Source organism: Bufo bufo, chromosome 4 (genome assembly GCF_905171765.1).
Source record: "Bufo bufo chromosome 4, aBufBuf1.1, whole genome shotgun sequence".
Taxonomy (NCBI): domain Eukaryota; kingdom Metazoa; phylum Chordata; class Amphibia; order Anura; family Bufonidae; genus Bufo; species Bufo bufo.
The window spans coordinates 178,876,455-178,891,479 of NC_053392.1; the positions used below are offsets into that span (position 1 = coordinate 178,876,455).

The 15,025-nt window shown below is 44.6% G+C and overlaps 1 protein-coding gene across 1 annotated transcript in view; it reads left to right on the forward strand.

The window, feature by feature from the left end:
- The window catches only part of LOC120999089 (filament-like plant protein 3), a 249,859-nt gene that overhangs the window by 29,179 nt on the left and 205,655 nt on the right, over positions 1 to 15,025 (forward strand). The window contains exon 4 of the mRNA XM_040429961.1: positions 928 to 1,142. Coding sequence (XP_040285895.1) covers positions 928 to 1,142 — 215 coding nt within the window. The remainder of the gene's footprint in view (positions 1 to 927; positions 1,143 to 15,025) is intronic.

Below are 15,025 nucleotides of genomic sequence, written 5' to 3' on the forward strand. Positions count from 1 at the left end.
TCTAATATACCTGTTAGGGGTTAAAAAAATCACATCTCCAGCCTGCCAGCGAACGATCGCCGCTGACAGGCTGGAGAGCCACCCTCTTACCTTCCGTTCCTGTGAGCGCGCGCGCCTGTGTGCGCGCGTTCACAGGAAATCTCGCGTCTCGCGAGAGGACGCCCGCCGCGTCCAGTCGGAATCAATCAACCACCTCCAGGACGCGTCGCTGCGTACGGCGGTCCGGAGGTGGTTAAAGTATAACTGTCGTATATTTTTTTTTTGGAGTATTGGATTGTGGGGATTAATATCACCTTGGTGGCGCTATTTCAACTTTTCACTGTGTATTCAATTACCCCTTAATTCCACAGTTTTGTTCCCTGTACTGCCTACTTTTACCTGTGCTTAAAATAGGGTTGCTAGGCATGGTCCGTCCTTCATAGAAAGCAACATGTGGTAAGAGGACCCCTTTGTGCTGCAGGAGATTAACCCTTTAGGGGGGAGGGCTCTGGTTACTGACACTTTTGGGGGGCTATTGTTACTGGCTAGTGAGGGCAGACGGGATTAGCCTCAGGGTGAGGGCAGTGGCGGCCATCTTAACTGAATAGTGAAATTGCAGTTTTATGCAGACTGGTTGCTAAGGGCTCAATCTTAATAAATATGGGGTAAGTCAGTCTAATAGTAACTGATTCTGGAATATCATGTTATTAGTAACTACATTTATGAAAATTGAAATTAGGGTCTAAATGTGACAGTTATCCTTTAAATAATGGGGTAATGGTAGTGTCATCCTAAAACTGTGCTCCCCATTTCAATATATCCCAAACAGCGCAGCCCTCTCATTACAACCTGGAGTACCTCTATAACCCTCAGGCCCCCAGGACCAGATTCATTTGTTGCCTCTGATGTGTTACATGATAACATGAAATTGGTGCTTCCTTTTTCCAGATGCCTCGTGATGAGACTGTTTGCAAATATTGTGGTGTCAGTTACCTGATACTCCATGAATTCAAGCTTCTGGAAGACAAAGTAAAAGCCCTGGAGAAAGAGCTGCATTCTTACCAGGGAAGTGCAGAACGGGAGAAACGCCTTCAAGAAGAACTTTGCTGTCTCCGCCAAGAGCATGAGCGAAGCAAGAATGACAGCGAGTCCAAAACAGAAAGGTCAGAACATGCTATTCAATTTTATATTTCATTTTAACACATTCATGAAGTCATTTCATAGCAGAAATGTGAGAAAAAACATCAGTTCCCCAGCGATCCCCCAAGCAGACTGTGTCAGTGAAAGCTTACAGCTGAATACCTTATCTGGTTTATTTAAATGTTTTAACCAGCCATCCCTTCCAGGCTAAAATATAGTCCAAAATATTAAAGCGCTGGATTTTGAGGGGCACTGCGACAATAACATGGCAGAAGAAATTAAACGCTAGTTCAGTATTGCTTTATTGATGGATAGTTAGCCCTGTGTAAGTAATACAATAATGGATAGGAAGAATATAGTCACCGTGTGCAATAGTACTGTAGGAATTGGAAAACAGTTTTCTGAAAGTTACTTCATTAGAAACAGATCTCAGCTAATGAACTGCGACATTTTATTCTGTTCTACATTCTCTGTGTACTTTTACATTTTAAGGCCTCATCCACACGACCGTATGTCTTTTGAGGTTTGCAAGCCATGGATCCAAGGAACACAGATTTTTTTTTCCACGTCTATAGAAATGTCCTATCATTGTCCACAAAATGGAGAAGAATAGGACATGTTCTATCTTTCTTGCAGACCGGCGGAACAGACATACGGATGCGGACAGCATTTTTTGTGGCACCATTGAAATGAATGGTTCTGCATCTAATCCACAAAAACGGTGGATCAGATGCAGAGAAAAATACGGTTGTGTGCATGAGACCTAAATGTACCTATCATTCCAAAAAACCTCCTTGTACAGTATATTAGATAGTGCCGCCAGAGAGGATGTGTCTAACATGAATATTTTGCTTTTCCCCTTCCTTACATGGTTTCTGGGAATGCGCATGTTCTCTTCCTATGCTTTATGAGTGGGTGGGCTTTTCATGTTGTGATCTAGGACCTCTGCTGTGTCAGATTTTAGTGACTGAGGAGCTGTAGTCGCATCTTCCTCCTCTTCTCACCTCCCTATCTTCTACTGTTTCACACTAGACAGATGTTTGGTGACTGTGGCTCTTTCCCCTCTGTGACGATGAGCAGTTGTCATGCCAGCTTGGGAGCCTAGCACTGACAGCACAATATACTGCAATACAGAAGTATTGCAGTGCACTATACATGTCATCACATCTTCAATTACCTTAGTGGGACTGATCAGGTAACAGACACCACCATTTCTGCAGTCTTATCACAATGTGTCTGGAAAGATGGGACTCCCAACTTCATGTTATCCCTCAGGATTGTATAAGAGCATCCAGTCCTGGGTCTCCATGGTCTCTAGATCTCAAGCTCCCCATTCTTCCCCACTGGGGAAGAGTTTGAATGGAGCTGTGATTGAGCGGTGCTCAGCTCCATATAATTGTATAGTGCAGAAGGGCACGTTGTCCTCTGCTCCATATAAACTGCTCCTCACTCTGGTTGTGCAGTGAGGAAATCGGAGAGGCTCAGAACCCCTATTCTGGTGATTGTGGGGTATCGAATGGTGCCCCCCCCCCTCCCCAGAGATCAGGCATCTATCACCTTTCCTATGAATGGGTGATCAGTGCCCACTGTGGGAAAATCCATTTAAGTAGTCCCATACAGAATTTTAATCTGAAATCACTTTTATGGTTTAGGGTGTATTCACACGGCCGTGTCCATTTTGCAGACCGCAAACAGTGGATTCGCAAAGCATGGAAACCGGCCTTGTGCATTTCACATTAATATGTTTGTTCTGCAAAAGTTAGAACATGTCTTGCACTTGGCTGCAAAATGTGGTTCACAGATCCAAGTAAGTCAATAGGACCTTAAAAAAAAACAATTTAACAAGAAAGTTTGCCGTATTTTGCGTATCCGTGTTTTATGGACAGCAAAATACATACGGTCGTGTGAATGTAGCCTTAGTGACTGTAGTGATTGAATATGTGTGCACACAACCGATTCCCATGGAAAAAGGCGTTCCTTTTCCCTTGGTAAGGCCTCATGCACACGGGGGTTGTTTTGATCCGCATCCGAGCTGCAGTTTTGGCGGCTCGGATGCGGATCCATTCACTTCAATGGGGCCGCAAAAGATGCGGACAGCACTCAGTGTGCTGTCCGCATCTGTTGCTCCGTTCTGTGGTCCGCAAACAAAATATAATATGTCCTATTCTTGTTCGTGCTTTGCGGACAAGAATAGGCAGTTATATTAAAGGCTGTCCCTGCAAATTGCAGAACGCACACAGACGCCATCCGTGTTTTGCGGATGCGCGGTTTGCGGACCGCAAAACACGCAACGGTCGTGTGCATAAGGCCTAACTTTTATTTATCTTCTTGTACCTCTGTTGTGGGGTTATGAACTCCCAGATTTAACCATGTAGTACCCTTTATCGATCCAATCGTTTCCACTCCTGTTGCCAAATGCATGTTACTTGGCAAAAAAAGCATGTCTCTTCCACATACGTCCCTTAGTAAGATCACACGGTAAAAATAATATACAGATAATAACAGCTATCCTTGTAATATATCATTTTTACATCAGATCATGACGCCCGGGGTCAGGTAATGAAGACTGGTGTTTTATTCTTGCCAGAATGGAAAAATAGATGGTACACTAAAAGAAATGGAACAGAGTGTAATTGGAAAACTTTATCCGTGGAGACGTGACTAATATGACTTGACAAGGTGGTGCCAATTATTAAGTGATCACATGAACTTACATCATCAGAGCTTCGGCATCAGCACACGGCAAAACGCAAACGAACATTGAGATGATGTGACTTTCTTGAAAAAAATGACAGAAAAAAATAATAATAATGTACTAACACAATAGACTTAGTCTATATATAATGCTTGCATCTATTGTGTTAGTGTATTATTATTATTATTATTATTATTTTTTGTGTGATCTTTTTCAAAATGTAGTCAGTAGGATGTTTTTATGTTTATTTTGATGTGACTTTCTTCCTAAATGTTGCTCAGTTTGGGTGCTGTTCAGCATTTCAGTAGATGACACCCATACCTAACCAGTACATTAATTCAGGTATATGATCTTGCCATCTGCACTAATTTTTTTTATGTCAACACTGTATATAAAAAAAATGACAATTTTACCAAACTGGAAATTAAAGCAACCCTCCAATAAAATTTAAATTAAAATAAAATGGGGAGCGAACAGAACACTTACCTGGTACCCTCATGTTCATCTTTAGAGCTGCAGTGTCTTGGACTACCAAAAGCACATCATGCATCAGGTAGTCTGAGAAGCAGAAGATGAACCCAAGAATTGGTGGATCTGCAGCTGAAAAGATGAAAAGTGTAAGTGCTCAGTTTGCTACCCAGTTAATGTGATTATTTTCTTGAAATGGAAGGTGGCTTTAAAGAGTTTTCTAGAGTTCAATATTGATGGATAAGTCATCAATATCTGGTGGGGGTTCAACACCCGGTACTTCCGCCGATCAGCTGTTTGAGGAGGCCTCCTCACAGATTACTGGGCACAGTGTCATACACCATGAATGTATTCTGTTTGTTTTTCTATCTTGAACTGGAGGGTTGCTTTACTTTCCAGTCTAATTTTTTTATATATGGGGCTGACGTAAAAAAATTAGTGCAGATAGTAATTTCACATGCCTGAATTAAGGTCCCAGTTAGGTATGGGCGTCACATACTGAAATGCTGAGCAACATTCAGGAAAATAAAAATCGGAGTGCTAAGACCCCCTGCCGATCGCAAGAATGAGGAGACAGAAGCTGTCACATAGCTGGAGATAGATTAAAGATGGGCCCATGGACTTTCTCTTGCGTCCATCTTGCTTCGGTTCCTACAGCGAGGAGAGAGCATACTATGTGACCGCCTCTCTCTCCTCATTCTTGCTATCGGCAGGGGGTCTCTATGACATATTATCAAAGGTCTTCCCAAAATACAGTGCCACATTAGGTTTTACCCACAAAATTGTGCGGCTATTGGCCACCGTGGGTTTGCACGTGTCCGTACCCTAAGAAAGAGTAGAAAAACGTAATTTGTTTTAGTCTGGATATTACATTATTTCTCTTGATGAAAGGGAAAGATATATACTGACTGGTATAACTGGGTTGTCTGAGGACAGCTGAAGTCTACAAGAAGGATTATCAGACAAGAATTTGCCTAACCTTGTATTTATTGTGGTTATCCTTTAAATCTGCGAATGGGCTATTAAAAAAAAAAACAACTGACAATTCCTGCTAGAAATGCTAGAAATAAAGACCCAGGTGTAAAAAGGCGCACCTATGTGGCCTGCAGCTGGAGTGCTGTGCCGTGTGATTGCCATGCCTCAGTTAGCAGAGCATCACTATCTCCTGTGAAATGGCAGTGACACGCTATGCTTGGCATGACACCACTCCGGGTACGAGGAGAGCTTTCCACTTTAGATGAGATAGGAATTTTCCCACAGGACTCTTCCTTGCATGTAAACAATAGTTTCTTGCTGGAAGATAGAAATTGATAGCTGTCCTAAAGTGTTTTATGCCCTTGTTGGCATACAGTAAAAGACAGTCTGGGCCACGGTACATTTAACAGAGGCGCTGACTCAAAAGCAGATGATATCTGTATTTTTATGGATAACAGGCTACAGTATTTGCCATTCAAAATGCAAAGCTTTGGTTCCCAGAAACGTACATATATACAGGTTATATTCTATTATGACTGTTCATGCAAAATAAAAAAAAAGTGTAAAAACACATAGGGGGAGAGTTACTAATACCGCCATACTGTGTGAACAGTGCCACTCTCTCTGTGTGCACGCTGTGTTGATATGTTCTTTAAACAGGGACCTTTCCCCGGGCCTGACATTACAATATAAGTAACTGGCACTGTAGGGCATGCTGAGGAGATGTCCTTGCACCTATTTGTTTTCCGATGGGCTGCTCCATTCCCCCGCGGTGCCCCCTCGTTCTGGTTTCCCACCCTGTATACTAATCCATACAATCGGTACAGGGAGGAGGAGACGGACGTGTTTCTTAGGGTGCGTCTAATAGCTGTTTTACGGAATGGCTGTAACGGAACGCGTCACAGCCATGAAGAAAGAGACGCCCCCTGAGAAACACGGCCGTCTCCTCCTCCCTGTACCGATGGTAAGGATTAGCATACAGGGCGGGAAACCAGAACGGGGGCAACGCAGAGGAACGGAGCAGCCCAACAGAAAAAAATAAGTGTGAGGACATCTCCTCAACATGCCCTACAGTACCAGGTACTTTGTAATGCCAGGACCGGTGAAAGGTCTTCTTTAGATCTTGCTAGATTGGACCACTACCAATAACAAAGTAAAGGAAATTGTAATAAATTAGGGTATATACACCTAGCCTTTTTTCTGTGTGGATTTCTGGATGTATTGGGGTACGTTCACACGGCCATATGTATTTTGTGGTCCGCAAAATGCAGATCTGCAAAATATGACACTTTCTTCTCTCAAACCAGTAGAGCCTAGGCTAGCAGGTGGTAGTGGGTGGCTCGTAAAGCAGTACTCTGGGAATATTTCTTTAAATCCTAATTATATAAAGTTATTTTTCACTACTACAATAATCTTCACAATAAATATGAGCAAATATGGAAAATTTTGGTAAAATATTTAGTATCCATCTTTGTAGTGGCCTTTCACAGACCTGTTTAAAGTGTCTGTATGGCGGCACTGGTGTATTTGATCATCCCCCAGCCTTGTGGGGATTGGAATACTTCTGCTTGTATAGCTAGTACAGAACTACATTTTTTTCAGGTAATTATCGGGGATGAACATCCAAAAGAACACTTTTTTTCTGATAATTGCCCCATGTTAAGGTGCTGTTGTAGGGTGAATATATTTTTTAGGCAACACATAAAATCATCATTTGTCAGTAGCACATTGTTCTGTATAAAGAGGAATGTGCTCCCAATAAACCACAAATCCTTATGGGAATAAATGATTGTTCCCGATAATTTCCTCATGTAAAGAAGCTTTCGTAGTTAGATCACCTCTTTTATGCAGCACATACAATCATCGTTTGCGGGCAGCACATCTCCCTGTATAAACACGAATAAGCTCCCAACAAATAATGAATGTTTATGGGAATTAATGATCATTCCCAATAATTGCCCCATGTAAATGTGCTGACTTACGGAGATCATATCTTTAATACAGCACATAACGGGAACATTTGGGGGAAGCACATCGCCCTCTGTAAACAGGGATGTGCTACCAGCAAACAGTTTCCCATCCCCATACAGAGAGGATGATTCTTGGCTGCATGTGAATACAGCTAACTGAACGGGCAATTATTGGGAATGAGTATGGGGCTGTACTTGCTATACAGCAGCACTTACCTGTCACATCCAGGGCCTCCAGGTGACGTCTCCTCTCTTTCATCATCTTCTCTGTAGATCTTCTCTCTCATCATCTTCTCCACTCGGTCTGGACAACTTCTCTCAGCCGCCTCGTCTCTGCAGAGTGTGACACACAGACATCTTAGCTTCCTCACATTCTATCATTATCCCCCAACTGGAGTCCCCACAGTGTTATCCTGCTGCTTGCTGTACCCCCCCCCCCCCCCCCCCAGGGGTGTAGCTTTAGAGGGTGCAGAGGTAGCAGTCGCCCAGGAGCCTGAAGGGGCCCAAAGACACTTGTGCCGCATAAGAAGACCCACAAAGCACTGAGGGAAGGGGGGCCCAAGCTGAACTCTTGCACCAGAGCCCATGAGCCTTTAGTTACGCCCCTGCCCCCCCCCAATACCCCCAAATACTATCCTGAAGAAACATTACTGCCCCCCATAGTAATAGTGCTCCTCATAGTCCCACCAATAGTAATTCCCTTCTAGAATGCCCTCATTAGTAACACTGCCCCAACCACGATAATGCTCCTCAACAATGCCCCCATTATTAGAAGAGCCCTCCCATATTAATAATACCCTCACAGAGTCCCCAGTAGAAATAAGGCCCCCTATTGTTCCCCCAGCGGTAATAAAGCTCCCCACAGACCCCTCAGTAGTAATAAGGCCCCCATAGTGTGCTTAGTAGAAATAAGGCGGATCTATAAGACCCTCCTATAGAGCCCCCAGTAGTAATAAGACCGCCTATGTCCCCTGGATCTGCAGTGCCCCCTGCAGTTATAATCCTCCCTCCACCATACAGTCCCATGTAAATAACATCACCTCCTCTCCAGCCGCCTCCAACGCACAATCCCATGTAAACATCACCCCCTAAGGCTACTTTCACACTTGCGTTCGTGCGGATCTGTCCTGTACATACAAACGAATGCATCTGTTCAGGACCGATTCGTTTGTATTAGATTTGAATTTCTAAGTTCCAATATGGATCCGTCCTGACTTACATTGAAAGTCAATAGGGGACGGATCCGTTTACAATTGCACCATTTTGTGTCAATGCAAAGGGATCCGTCCCCATTTACTTACATTGTAAGTCAGGACGGATCTGTTTGGCTCCGCAAGGCCATGCGGACACAAAAACGCTGCTTGCAGCATTTTGGGGTCCGCCTCCAAAACGGAATGGGGGGCTGTACGGAGCCAAAACGAATGCATTCTGAATGGATCCGCATCCATTCAGAATGCATTGGGGTTAAACTGATGCATTTGGGGCTGCTTGTGAGAGCCTTGAAACGGATCTCACAAGCGGATCCCCAAACCCAAGTGTGAACGTAGCCTAAACATTAAGTCCCATGTACATAAACATCATTCCCCCCCACCATCCACTTTCAACATACAGTCCCATGTAAATAATATCACTCCCTCCCCCAGCCACCTCAAGCACACAGTTGCATGTCAATAACATCCCTCCCTTCAGCCCTAACATACATCCCAGTAAAATAACTACAACTCCCAGCATTGCTCTGCCTCTCCCTTCACTTACCTTTTCTCATGTACAGACATCACCATTAGGCTCCTTCTCCTCTTCACTCCTGTCCAATCCTGCACTGGTCACATGATGGTGACATCATCCAGGTCATCCTATCACAGCCTGTTTTGCTGATCACATGACCTGTGATGTCACCACAGGTCCTTCACCTCTTCCCAGTGCATTAGATTCAATTGTATTTCCGTTCTGTGTACGGCAATACAGTTGTATCTAGCAGGCAGGCAGGACATTCGGGGCCTGGGACAAAACATCAGGGGCCCAGGCCCCGAATGTTTTAACCTAGCGACGCAGTCACTAGTGAATGGGAGTCGGGAAACGGAGCTCCCTTGGGCCCCGAGGAGAAACTGGGCCCGGGGCAGCTGCCCCTTTTGCCCTGCGGCAAAGACGGCCCTGATGTGATGGAAAAATGAATCCAGCCAGCAAAGGAGGCAATATGGATAATAACAATACATTAGGAAGTGCCTTGTATTCACTTTGTCTACATCATAAATGTCATTTGCTGAAGTGAGACAACCCCTTTAAGGAACTGCTCTTTTTGCTGATCCCTTATATCATTTAAAGTAGATCCAAACCGAGGCTCCATTATATTTTGAAGATAATGCTGAAAACGATACCGTACCCAGATGACATTAATTACAACAGCTTTATTTTAACAAGCCATAACATGCACAAGTTACCAAGCGCTCCCCACTCCCTGGATACAGTCAGGGGCAGCCCTGTGCCTTTGTCTATGACTGACGCTTGCTGTCTTATTTACCCAGAGCTCCACAGGCTAGGTTTCATGAGGTGACACGGAGATTATGAGAGTTCACAGTCACAAGGTGAAACCGCACGCCACCTTTTCCTGGTGCTTCCATCTGCTTATTCCCACCTGACTGACAATACCGGAAGAAACCTAGCAAGTATTCCCTCACTCACTGAACTATTACATGCAGATAAACCATCAGCCACACGCAACTTTTACCGCTTTCTTAGTAGCATTTCACAGGTAATAATTTAGTAGTAGTAAGCTACATGATGAGAGCATGGGAGATGTGACATTACACTTAAAGGGGTTGTTTTCTAAAGTACTTTTCTTTCTAAAGTTTATTTTCATCAAGTACTCAATCTCCCAGTCCTCCTTGGATTTTTTATTTTATTTAATTTTTTCAAAATTTGCCTCATTTGCGGGTTTTCTCTTATCCCCCATGCTTGAATCCTACTTCCCAGTTTGTCATGTGACTGCTTTCCCATCATGCCTTAGGGCAGTGAGATGTGTCCTGACATCAGCAGGACATGTGACACTAACCAGTTCATTTTTTACCTTCACGTTAGGCCTGCACGATATATCGCCAAAGCAATCGTATCGCGATAATCGCCGATTGCGATATGGCGATTTGGCCGACCCAAGAATGCTGCGATTATTTTTCGCTTTATAAGACACACTTTTTTCCCCCCAAAAGTGGGGGGGAAATGGCAGTGCGTCTCATAAAGCGATAGTTGACCTTTTACGTGGCTGACACTGATGATGCGATACATCAGTTACAGTGCGGGGAGGGGCTGAAGGCAAGTCACGGCGGGCCCCGCGCACATAACTGTCTTTGTATGCAAAGTCTTTCTTTACTGCTGAAACAATCGCTCTCCTATTGATAAACTCCTATTGATAAAATCACCAGCCTCTGTACTCACTATGAATGCACTGCAATGAGCGGGCCGGCCGGCGCATGACTTCAGTCACGCTCCGGCTTAATTAATGAAGTGGGAGGAGCGTGTCTGACTGAGTGACTGAAGTCATGCGCTGGCCGGCCCGCTCGCTGCAGTGCATTCATAGTGATTACAGAGGCTGGTGATTTTATCAATAGGAGAGCGATTGTTTCAGCAGTAAAGAAAGACTTTGCATACAAAGACAGTTATGTGCGCGGTTTAGGACACATGAGGGGACATTAATAAAGTAATGCTGTGACACATAGGGCCATGAGGGGGACCAGCATAATATGCTATATGTGTGTCATTCACTTATATAGCATCTTATGCTGGCCCCCCTCATGGCCCTATGTGTCATAGCACACATCCCCCATAACCGTGCATCATCCACAGATCCCCCCCCATAACAGTGCGATCCAAAGAATCCCTCATAACAGTGCCATCCACAGATCCCCTTAACAGTGCCAACCACCGATCCCCCATAACAGTGTCATCCACAGATACTTCATAACAGTGTCATCCACAGATACTTCATAACAGTGTCATCCACAGATCCCCATAACAGTGCCAACCACAGATCCCCGTAACAGTGCCAACCACAGATCCCCGTAACAGTGCCAACCACAGATCCCCGTAACAGTGCCAACCACAGATCCCCATAACAGTGCCAACCACAGATCCCCATAACAGTGCCATCCACAGATCCCCATAACAGTGCCATCCACAGATCCCCCATAACAATGTAACATCCACAGATCCCCCATAACAATGTCATACCCAGTCCACCATTAGTTGAAAATCCACTAAAAGCACACCTTCTGGTTCAAATTATTTTCCTCCTCAAAAATCTAGGTGCGTCTTATAATCAGGTGCGTCTTATAAAGCAAAAGATACGGTACCTGGGTGACTGGTCACGGCAGGGGCTCCTGTGGCGGCGTCAGCAGCTCCTGTGGCGGCGTCAGCGGCTCATACGGGAAAATCCAAGCAAATAGACCTCTAGCACTATTCCCTTTAAAATATTGCATCGCATATCGTTATCACAATTTTTAGGGCCCTAATTGCAATCGCATAAAATTCCCATATCGTGCAGCCCTACTTCACGTATTCAAAATGTGTGTAACTGTATTTATAACAGACAACTTGTGCTGATGTCAAGCGTTAAAGCAAAATTCATCCTTATTTTTACCTCTGTCTATTATCTATATGTCTATCCTTCCATCCATAACTGACACTGCACATAGAGGAGTGGTTATTGAAGCCAAAGTAAATAAGCATTGTGAGCATGTGCGTCCAATATTAGAATGCTCCACTACAGGACGTAACCAACAGCAACTGAAATTGAATTTGGTGTGCCTCAGGACGTAATGGTAGCTGATAACTTTAGAATAAGGAGATATCGAAAAGGAGACGGATAACGGCGGTGTTGTGAATCTCACTTCACCAGACGTAGATTGTCTGTCTACTAAAAAAGGATCAAAAGTAGAGTGCCACTCCCAGAAGAAATAGAAGGAAATGTCACAGGTGTAGGATTGGACCTGGAACTTAGAAAAAGATCAAGATGATGGTGTAGTCTGATATACACTGCTCAAAAAAATAAAGGGAACACAAAAATAACACATCCTAGATCTGAATTAATTAAATATTCTTCTGAAATACTTTGTTCTTTACATAGTTGAATGTGCTGACAACAAAACCACACAAAAATAAAAAAATGGAAATGAAATTTTTCAACCCGTGGAGGTCTGGATTTGGAGTCACACTCAAAATTTAAGTGGAAAAACACACTACAGGCTGATCCAACTTGGATGTAATGTCCTTAAAACAAGTCAAAATGAGGCTCAGTAGTGTGTGTGGCCTCCACATGCCTGTATGACCTCCCTACAACGCCTGTGCATGCTCCTGATGAGGTGGCGGACGGTCTCCTGAGGGATCTCCTCCCAGACCTGGACTAAAGCATCTGCCAACTCCTGGACAGTCTGTGGTGCAACGTGACGTTGGTGGATAGAGCGAAACATGATGTCCCAGATGTGCTCAATTGGATTCAGGTCTGGGGAACGGGCGGGCCAGTCCATAGCATCAATGCCTTCGTCTTGCAGGAACTGCTGACACACTCCAGCCACATGACGTCTAGCATTGTCTTGCATTAGGAGGAACCCAGGGCCAACCGCACCAGCATATGGTCTCACAAGGGGTCTGAGGATCTCATCTCGGTACCTAATGGCAGTCAGGCTACCTCTGGCGAGCACATGGAGGGCTGTGCGGCCCTCCAAAGAAATGCCACCCCACGCCATTACTGACCCAATGCCAAACCGATCATGCTGGAGGATGTTGCAGGCAGCAGAACGTTCTCCACGGCGTCTCCAGACTCTGTCACATGTGCTCAGTGTGAACCTGCTTTCATCTGTGAAGAGCACAGGGCGCCAGTGGCGAATTTGCCAATCTTGGTGTTCTCTGGCAAATGCCAAACGTCCTGCACGGTGTTGGGCTGTAAGCACAACCCCCACCTGTGGACGTCGGGCCCTCATATCACCCTCATGGAGTCTGTTTCTGACCGTTTGAGCAGACACATGCACATTTGTGGCCTGCTGGAAGTCATTTTGCAGGGCTCTGGCAGTGCTCCTCCTGTTCCTCCTTGCACAAAGGCGGAGGTAGTGGTCCTGCTGCTGGGTTGTTGCCCTCCTACGGCCTCCTCCACGTCTCCTGATGTACTGGCCTGTCTCCTGGTAGCGCCTCCATGCTCTGGACACTACGCTAACAGACACAGCAAACCTAGTTGCCACAGCTCGCATTAATGTGCCATCCTGGATAAGCTGCACTATCTGAGCAACTTGTGTGGGTTGTAGACTCCGTCTTATGCTACCACTAGAGTGAAAGCACCGCCAGCATTCAAAAGTGACCAAAACATCAGCCAGGAAGCATAGGAACTGAGAAGTGGTCTGTGGTCACCACCTGCAGAAACACTCCTTTATTGGGGGTGTCTTGCTAATTGCCTATAATTTCCACCTGTTGTCTATCCCATTTGCACAACAGCATGTGAAATTGATTGTCACTCAGTGTTGCTTCCTAAGTGGACAGTTTGATTTCACAGAAGTGTGATTGACTTGGAGTTACATTGTGTTGTTTAAGTGTTCCCTTTATTTTTTTGAGCAGTGTATATATATATATATATATATATATATATATATATATATATATATATATATATATATATATATATATATACAGGGAGTGCAGAATTATTAGGCAAATGAGTATTTTGACCACATCATCCTCTTTATGCATGTTGTCTTACTCCAAGCTATATAGGCTCGAAAGCCTACTACCAATTAAGCATATTAGGTGATGTGCATCTCTGTAATGAGAAGGGGTGTGGTCTAATGACATCAACACCCTATATTAGGTGTGCATAATTATTAGGCAACTTCCTTTCCTTTGGCAAAATGGGTCAAAAGAAGGACTTGACAGGCTCAGAAAAGTCAAAAATATCTTGCAGAGGGATGCAGCACTCTTAAAATTGCAAAGCTTCTGAAGCGTGATCATCGAACAATCAAGCGTTTCATTCAAAATAGTCAACAGGGTCGCAAGAAGCGTGTGGAAAAACCAAGGCGCAAAATAACTGCCCATGAACTGAGAAAAGTCAAGCGTGCAGCTGCCAAGATGCCACTTGCCACCAGTTTGGCCATATTTCAGAGCTGCAACATCACTGGAGTGCCCAAAAGCACAAGGTGTGCAATACTCAGAGACATGGCCAAGGTAAGAAAGGCTGAAAGACGACCACCACTGAACAAGACACACAAGCTGAAACGTCAAGACTGGGCCAAGAAATATCTCAAGACTGATTTTTCTAAGGTTTTATGGACTGATGAAATGAGAGTGAGTCTTGATGGGCCAGATGGATGGGCCCGTGGCTGGATTGGTAAAGGGCAGAGAGCTCCAGTCCGACTCAGACGCCAGCAAGTTGGAGGTGGAGTACTGGTTTGGGCTGGTATCATCAAAGATGAGCTTGTGGGGCCTTTTCGGGTTGAGGATGGAGTCAAGCTCAACTCCCAGTCCTACTGCCAGTTTCTGGAAGACACCTTCTTCAAGCAGTGGTACAGGAAGAAGTCTGCATCCTTCAAGAAAAACATGATTTTCATGCAGGACAATGCTCCATCACACGCGTCCAAGTACTCAACAGCGTGGCTGGCAAGAAAGGGTATAAAAGAAGAAAATCTAATGACATGGCCTCCTTGTTCACCTGATCTGAACCCCATTGAGAACCTGTGGTCCATCATCAAATGTGAGATTTACAAGGAGGGAAAACAGTACACCTCTCTGAACAGTGTCTGGGAGGCTGTGGTTGCTGCTGCACGCA